The sequence below is a fragment of the Kryptolebias marmoratus genome, linkage group LG16, assembly GCF_001649575.2.
Source record: "Kryptolebias marmoratus isolate JLee-2015 linkage group LG16, ASM164957v2, whole genome shotgun sequence".
In the NCBI taxonomy this organism is placed as follows: Eukaryota; Metazoa; Chordata; class Actinopteri; order Cyprinodontiformes; family Rivulidae; genus Kryptolebias; species Kryptolebias marmoratus.
In genome coordinates this window covers 31,357,423-31,365,644 of record NC_051445.1, presented here as the reverse complement: position 1 = coordinate 31,365,644, position 8,222 = coordinate 31,357,423, and the positions used below count along the sequence as shown (strand labels likewise).

Below are 8,222 nucleotides of genomic sequence, written 5' to 3'. Positions count from 1 at the left end.
AGTGGAATGGATCGGATAACAAAGTTTGTAGGGAAAACATGGACTGGATGTCATGTGGTGAGGGAGTACTCTATATGAACAAGTGGAATGGATTTGATAACGACGCACCAAAGAGGATCTCTACCTTACACTGTAAAGAAAAAGAAAACTGACATATTTATGATCATATATTTGAGTTAATAATGAAATAATATATGGTTATTTATTTAGACTCATATTCTGGCCACATTATATTGAATTTTTTGTAAAAAAAAAAAAAAAAAAAAAAAAAAAAAAAAAAAAAAATTTTGACACCAAAATTATTTAGGGGGGCTTGAAAACATTTTAGAGGCCTAAAAGAGGCCTAGTGACACCACTGGTCAGGGGGGAACAGAAGGGTTAAAATAAACTGATCAAGAGGAGGTAACAATAGACTTTCTGGCCCCCTGCACCCTAAGGCCCTATAAAGATGAAAGGTATTCAAAACTAAATCACAGTCACCTGAATGCTCTGTGTTCTTCCACAGTTCACAAGGGGGTCAAATGTAGTATCATTTGTATAGTATGTCGTTTTAATCACCATAAAAAAATTAAAAGACTAAAAAAGGGAAAATGAACTAAAATAAATAAAATAAAATAATTACACATACAAATCTAAATCCTCCCCCAAATCCTCCCCCTCCTCTTGATCAGGGTCAAGCTCAGCTGGATCGATGAGGAGGAGAGTGAATAACAAAGCCACCAGCATTTGCACCAGAGGAATGACACAGCAGAGTATAACACTAATGATAACAAAGAAAAACAATAAAATCATAGCCAAATGTATAAGTGTTGCTTGAAGCCCCCCAGAAGTGAACCAGGCCCAAGGAGCTCTCCTCCTCCTGGGGTCAGGAGCTTCTGGAGCTCAGTATGTATGGAAGTCATGTTATCAGTAAACATGCTACACAGCTGTTGTTGGTGACTCTCCGGGTCAGATGATCCATCAGCGCTGCTTTCTTCAGGAGAGTGATGAGAAATGTTGTGTATCTTCTGCTGGCGAGTTGTCCAGATGATGATGAGGAGGAGAAACAGGAAACTCATCTTTGCCTTGTGGAGGGTAGACTACTTCACACAGGAAGCTGATCTCAGGGATTATTCCGCCCTGTGGTTGAGACATCAGCTGATGATGTGGTGTCCAATGGCTGGCGTGGATCCAAGTCGCCCCTTTCAGCGACTGTTACAGCTGTTTGGGTTGTCCTGGAACGGCCCTTGCAGCACCTGGATTCCAGGACCCTGTTTCCTGGTTTCAGAGGATGAAGCAGCCCTTTAGCTGGTGGGGGAGGGCAGCTGTCACACTGTACCTGAAACAAAGCTTTGAAGAGGTTATAACAACAGGCTATTATTTTACTGTCACACATGTTTGTGGAGAGAGCCTTCCAGTGGGGTCAGTCCAGTCTGAGGTGGTTGTCTGTACAGTATTATGACCTTAGTCCAGTTTTCTGTTGTGTTTGCATGCGCATGGCCATTAAAACTAACATTCCCATCCTTTACAGTAACTAGCATCCCAGATAATAGGAACCTGTTGTTCCCAGGAGCTTCAAAAGTAATAAACAATAATGCCAATAAATAAAAGATTCAAAATACACAATAAGAAAAAGTGAAGTACAATGCATTTTTCTTACTAGTAAACCTTCATGTGGACTCAGAATCAAAGTAGCATTTGAAGTGGATCTCAAATTTAATAATACTATGAATAAACTTCAGTTCATTTTAATTTAGTCTGTGAAAACTTTAGCCAATCCTTTTTCAGTATTTTGTTACCTTATTCCATGAGCCCATGAGATCCTGAATGATACATCGCACCAAATTTATGTTTGAGCCCAAACCATTTTCCCTCTCAGTCCCACAACAGAGGTCACCAATGTGCCAGTCTCACTGTGTTAACTGTGTCCATCATTAAACAACTTTATACCTGGTTCTTTCACAGAATATTTTAAAAATCTCTGTTTTGTACATATCATAAATCGTAAAATGTATATGATTTATTTAACAGTTGTCTAAGGCTTTCTGTTCTTTGCACTGAAAAATATAAACCAGGAAATCAAGAAATAACTTAAAATTAGGCTAAATTGAAATAGGACATACCAAACAATGTTAAACTATAATACATCAGAATTTTCCTTTCTGATGTACCTTTTCCCCCCTTTAAACAGGATGAATATAAATAAATATAAATGACTTTTGGTCAAAGTTACAAAGGACTGCAGGTATTACTGATAGAAACATGTCAAACACGGGTAAAGATCAATTTGACATTTATTAAAATATTTCTTCATGCGCACAGCCAACAAAAAAGCTTTCTGATACAAGTTTTGCTCTAGTTCCATCAAAGTTCTTTGAAAGGCTACCATAGTTCTGTTTTTCAGTAACAATACATGTCCCATGCAAACTGCTTTACTGGTCTACATTTCTGAAACAAAAATCAAGGGGAAAGAGATTAGTGAAACTTAAAAGTTATGGTTTATTCTTATCCTGTACAACCTGAGTTGGCTGCTTCACAAGAAAAACCAAATGCTACAGAACCCAATCCGGCACCAGGCTATTATTGCCTGTTAACCAAACGGTTGCTTTCAGAGCCTTGTAGAGGTGGCGAGTTCCCACTGTGGAATGAATGGGGTAGTGTTCATACAGCTGCTCTGAACCAACTGAAAAAGTGCTAACACTATGCTTCATTTGCATTAATTTCTACAGCAAACACACTCCGATGAAGTGTTTCACCTACAGTTCCAGAATCTAAATCTGACTCACCCTAATCATCTGAAACCAGGTGGTTGAACAAATCTCTGATTCAAACTCTCTGATCTGTAGGTCATCATTTTCATCTGATTTACTGTCGCAGAATCAGGTGCTAGAATTGGTTTATTAACACAGGATTTCTTTCAACCTTAAGACAGCGCTCACCTTATCCAATCCAGGTCTACCCTTTGACAATCTGAAGTCAGGAAGAGCAGAAGTGTTAGAGGTCAAATCTGTCCATGAATCTTTTGCATCAGAATGTTGAATATTATAGGAATTTAGCTTCCTGTACATGGTTCCAAGTTCATTACTGGAACCATTGTTTTTACTTTGACTGGCACCACTAACAGGAGTACAGCTAATACTGTGATTGTTGGGAGAAAGTGTATTGGTGGGAATAAAATGACTAGAGCTCTGATTAATACCAAATCTGTGATTGCTTTTGTTAGTGTTGTTACCAGAGGCATCTAAGGAAGTGACCATTCTTCTGTTGCCATCGGATGAAACAACCACAACATTATTTCTACGATATGGCACCTTCTCCCAGATCTGACTGGTTTCATTACCATGTGATTTATTTTCATCTGACAAGTCATGTGTCAGTAGTGTTTGCAGCTCACTGCTCATTTTTACCACAACCTCCTCCGTTTCTTTTCCTTTATCCATCTTTTCCTGATGATTGACCTTCACAGACGTCCATCCTATTTTGTCACTAAGAATTTCTCCTTTATTTTCGCCAGTTTGGACATCTTTCTGGACATCCATGTTGTCTTTCCCACTCTTATCTTGATCCACTGGGTCTCCGTCATCTTCTGTTTGAAAAGACCTCACTCCCATCTCTGGTTCCTGGTGCCTTTTTGGTTCAACAAGCCAGCCTGAACTTCTGACTCTAGTCTTCAAATCTGAAAAATAAATTACAACTATGAGAAAAGTTCCACAAACTGGCATGGTATTAATTTCTCATTGCATGCATACATTAACATACTTACTAATTCCTAAAATATTTACCAGCTACATTGACCAAATTCTGTTACAACTGAATACTGTAAAATTAATATCCATACAACATATTGAGGTATAATTTTATTCATATAATCTGATCACATGCTCCGAACTCACCAGTCCCAGTCCCAGTGTCAGTGCACACAGAGTTACAGCAGGAACACAGTAAGGGTGAAGCCTCCAACTCCTCCCACCTAAACACAACATAAAGCAGTTCTGTTCATTAATACAAACCGTTTGCTTCATTATTCAGACAAAGTAATCAGGACCCAAGGACCAGTGAAACATGCATGCTGTCATGCTAGGAAAAAAATTATTGAAAGAAAGTCTTAGTTGAATTTAATTATGATCCCAAATATATCAGACCCTCCAGGATTTTGCAATGTTGCGATCGCAACTATTAATGCAAAATCAAGCAAACCCCGCAAAATCGCAACTTTTTGCAACTTTGTCCAAAACAGCAACTTTAACCCACTATTTATTGTTTCTAAAGTGATTCGCCACCGTTTCTGCGGTCGCAAACCAGTTTCCTCCCCAGCTGCAGCTGTTTTGCACGTCCTGCAGTGTAATAATGGAACATAAACGCATCGACAAACACTTTGTGTCTGCAAAACGTGAGGAGAGCTGCAGACCAGGGACAATCCAGAAATGGTCATGAATGTCAGTTTAGAAGCTATCAAAGTTCTCAAATAAAGCACCTTTTGAGAATGTCAATGTTTGTTGGTAATTATCTTACAAAACTAGAAAGGATTTTTGGTTTATATATTAAAAGTTATTTTTTTAAAAATTGATTTTAATAAAGAAAAAATTGCAACTTCTCATCGCAACTTGTAGGAAAATGCCCCGCGAAATCAGGCATTTTAGCCCACAACAATCACAAAAAATGCCTGCAACATCCTGGAGGGACTGATATATACTGACAAAGTGTTTAAAACACACACACACACACAAAAACCTACTTTTTTCCTCATCTGTGGTCAGGTCAGGTTAACATCTTTTTAAAAATAAAAACAAGGTTTTAGTTATAGGCCTAGCATTCCTTGAGGGAATGTCTATCATCTGCCAACTTTATTCCCAGAATTTTAAACTAAGATAACCTTATTTTGAGAAATGACAAAGTTGTAGCCGTTTTATTCAAACCTTGAAAATAATGTTATGGACAATCTCATGCAATACTGCAAAATGCCACAAAGTATTTGTTGTGAAGGACTTAGTTACTACCACATCAAATTTAGAAACAACCACCGTTCACTTAATCCTGTTACAATATAAATTGGGCGTGTTGGCTGCTGTTCTCTGCAGTCAAACGCTGCTATGACACTGAATGTGGGTTTCTATGGCTGAGCAGCTGCATCCAAGCCTTACATCACCAAGTGCAATGCAAAGCATTGAATACAGTGGTGTAAAGTGTGCCACCAGTGGAGACGTGTCCTCTGGAGTGACGAATCACACTTCTCTGTCCTGGAATCAAATGATTGAGTCTGGGTTTGGCGGTAGCCAGGAGAACAGTAATTGATGTTTTCTGCTATTATTGCTGTCATAAATCAGTCATGAATCTTGACAGAAGTCTCTAAACAATCTATACAAACTCCAGTTAAGATTTAATCCGAGTTTTATTTAACAGTGGTTTTCTGTTTGCCCATAAAGCTCAGACTGGTAAAGATCTCCAGGCAGCAGTTGTTGGAGCTCATTCTCTCCCATCTGACCTGCTGAAGCCTGAAGCTCCTTCAGAGAGCTCACAGGTGTCTTGGTGGCCTCTCCCACTAAGACACTCTTCTTGGTATTGTCACTCAGTTTGTGAGGACGGCCTGCTCTTAGTAGATTTACACATGTCCCATATACCTTCCACTTCTTCATGATGGATCTAACAGAACTCCTGGGGATGGTTAGGGGTTTGGATCCATCCCCTGACTTGTAGTTCAATGAACTTGAACAGTTACTTTTAAGGGGGTGAATATTAATGCACTCACTTATTTGACATGACACGTTTTTAATTAATAGGTATTACTCTGTAGAAATTTAGTTTCACTTTAACACAGCTTTAAAAAAAAGATTTTTTGTAAATGGTAAATGGCTTGCACTTATATAGCGCTTTATCTAGTCCAAGGACCCCAAAGCGCTTTACACTACAATCATTCACCCATTCATCCACACATTCACACACTGATGGTGGTAAGCTACATTGTAGCCACAGCTGCCCTGGGGCGGGCTGACAGAAGTGAGGCTGCCATCACACCGGCGCCACCGAGCCCTCTGACCACCACCAGTAGGCAAGGTGGGTGAAGTGTCTTATCCAAGGACACAACGGCTGAGACAGCTGGAGCGGGGGCTCAAACCAGCAACCCTCAGATTACAGGACAAACCCCTACCTCCTGAGCCACCGCCGCCCTAAAGGCCAATTTATAGTGATTATGACTGATTTATGACAGCAACAAAAGCAGAAAACATCCATACTTTTGTAAAGTTATCCTTAGAACAACAGAACCCTCATCCTTTTCTCCTAGCAAAAGCATCAGAACAATGACATGTGCTACCTCTCCCCCACAATAAAACAAACCCAAAACCTATCATTCGTAGATTCATCATACTACAAAACAACGTGAAGGAATGTGTAGACAAGCTGTCCCATATAATAAGATAAAATATTATTTTAACTAGAAAAAGGTGCCACACACCAAAGATTGTTTGATTATGCTACATTCAGTCAGTGATGTCCATTTAGGTTGAAAAAAACAAGTAAAATCATTTAACCTCCTAAGACCTGAACTCTTAAATGGCATGTGTATTTTTAATTTCTATGTGGACGCCAAATACTAGGAGTTCAAAAAAGAAAAATAACTGTTTTAGGTAGCCACCATAATCAGCTGAGTAAGTATTGTATGCAGAGCTGTGACCACAGACAAACCCAACACACAGCTGATGTTATTTGCTTGTAGTGTTGATCTCAGCTGCAGCTAAACAGACCAACACGATGAGAGCCAACATGTCCTGAAGGTGGACCATCTCCAGATCTGAAATCTTCTTAAATTCTTGTTGACAAACTCCAAAGCTACTTCTGCAACTACAGACTCTGGCCATTTGTAGGATATAGACCTTCTGAGCTCTCCAGTAGGCCCACAAGTCAAATATTATTCTGCCTAGAGCATGACTCCAAGTTTTCACATTTCTTCCTCAAAGAGTCTACTACTGCAGAGAGCTGTACCATATTAGCTTGCATGCTAATTAGTTGGTTGCTATGCTTGTCAGCTGCACTCTAAAAAGATCAGAAACAGTTCCACTTTGCCAAGCAATTTTTTCTTCCAGTTGTTTTGAACAGCTGTCAGTTCCTTATTAACCAGCTCTGATATTGTCAACTCAAGCTTAGTGATAATTTCAGTTTGTAGGTTATCTATCATTCCCTTGATGCAACATAGCAACTCTTCATTAGCACCCAGTTTCTTAGGGGACTTTGGCTCAGAGGTCTGGAGGCACAGCCCTGGCAAAGACTAGATATTCATCCAGAAATGACTCTGAGAATGCAGATGTTCTGATAACTCTTTCAACTCGTAACCATGGCAGATGTGCAAACTTTAAGTGCTAATAAAAATATATTATCACATCCCTGCAGACACATACTATTCCATGCACACTCAAACCTTCTTTGGTTTTTTTTCTTAAGTAGGTAAACCCTCTAGCAATCTTTTAAAGTGTTTTTAGCAATTGTTCTTAAGGCTTTCTGAAAGTCTTTTTAAAGCTGTTTATTCACAAATTGTATGTGCAGTCCTTGTACCTGATCATGGTAGCACATTGTGCAGAGTGTGCTTAAACAAAAACACTGAAAAAATAAAAAAACGGTAAAAAAATTGTTTATTAAAAATTGATAAGTTGACAATAAAACAAGAAGCTCAAGTATAAAAACTGTCTCCAGTTGATGAACATTACCTCAGTAATTTCTTTAAGAAACAGAGGGAGAGAAAAAAAAATTCCAAGACCTAACAGGACGTGAGAGCTGCATGATCCTTCAGCTAGTAATAAAATACCAATTAGTGTCTGTCAAACTGCACTCTTAGGTATTTTTTAGGAATTATCTAGCTAAAGTCATGGGAACAAATGGTGTCAGTGACAGACTAACAGTAACAAAGTGTCAAATGGCTCCATTTTAAAATTTGCTATTTTCTATTGGACAAAAACACTGGTTGAGACCATGAATGTAGGGGCCTTTTTTATGTCGGAATGATTCATAACTCTGAGTTATGAGGCTTAACAAGATGAACTGTGGCTCCTTGGGAAAAAATGAAAGAATAATTGGATGACATACCTTTTTTTTGCAGTACTGTTTACATACAGGTGCTGGTCATAAAATTAGAATATCATGAAAAAGTAGATTGATTTCAGTAATTCCATTTAAAAAGTGAAACTTGTATATTATATTCATACATTACATACAAACTCATATATTTCAAATGTTTATTTCGTTTAATTTTGATG

At 38.5% G+C, this 8,222-nt stretch overlaps 1 protein-coding gene across 1 annotated transcript in view; it reads right to left on the bottom strand.

Moving 5' to 3' along the window:
- Positions 1-2,255: 2,255 nt before the first annotated feature.
- The window catches only part of zp3d.1 (zona pellucida glycoprotein 3d tandem duplicate 1), a 22,043-nt gene continuing 16,076 nt past the window's right edge, over positions 2,256-8,222 (bottom strand). The window contains exons 7-8 of the mRNA XM_025002163.2: positions 3,873-3,949; positions 2,256-3,655 (exon numbers count right to left, since the gene is read on the bottom strand). Coding sequence (XP_024857931.1) covers positions 2,880-3,655; positions 3,873-3,949 — 853 coding nt within the window. The 3' untranslated portion in view covers positions 2,256-2,879. The remainder of the gene's footprint in view (positions 3,656-3,872; positions 3,950-8,222) is intronic.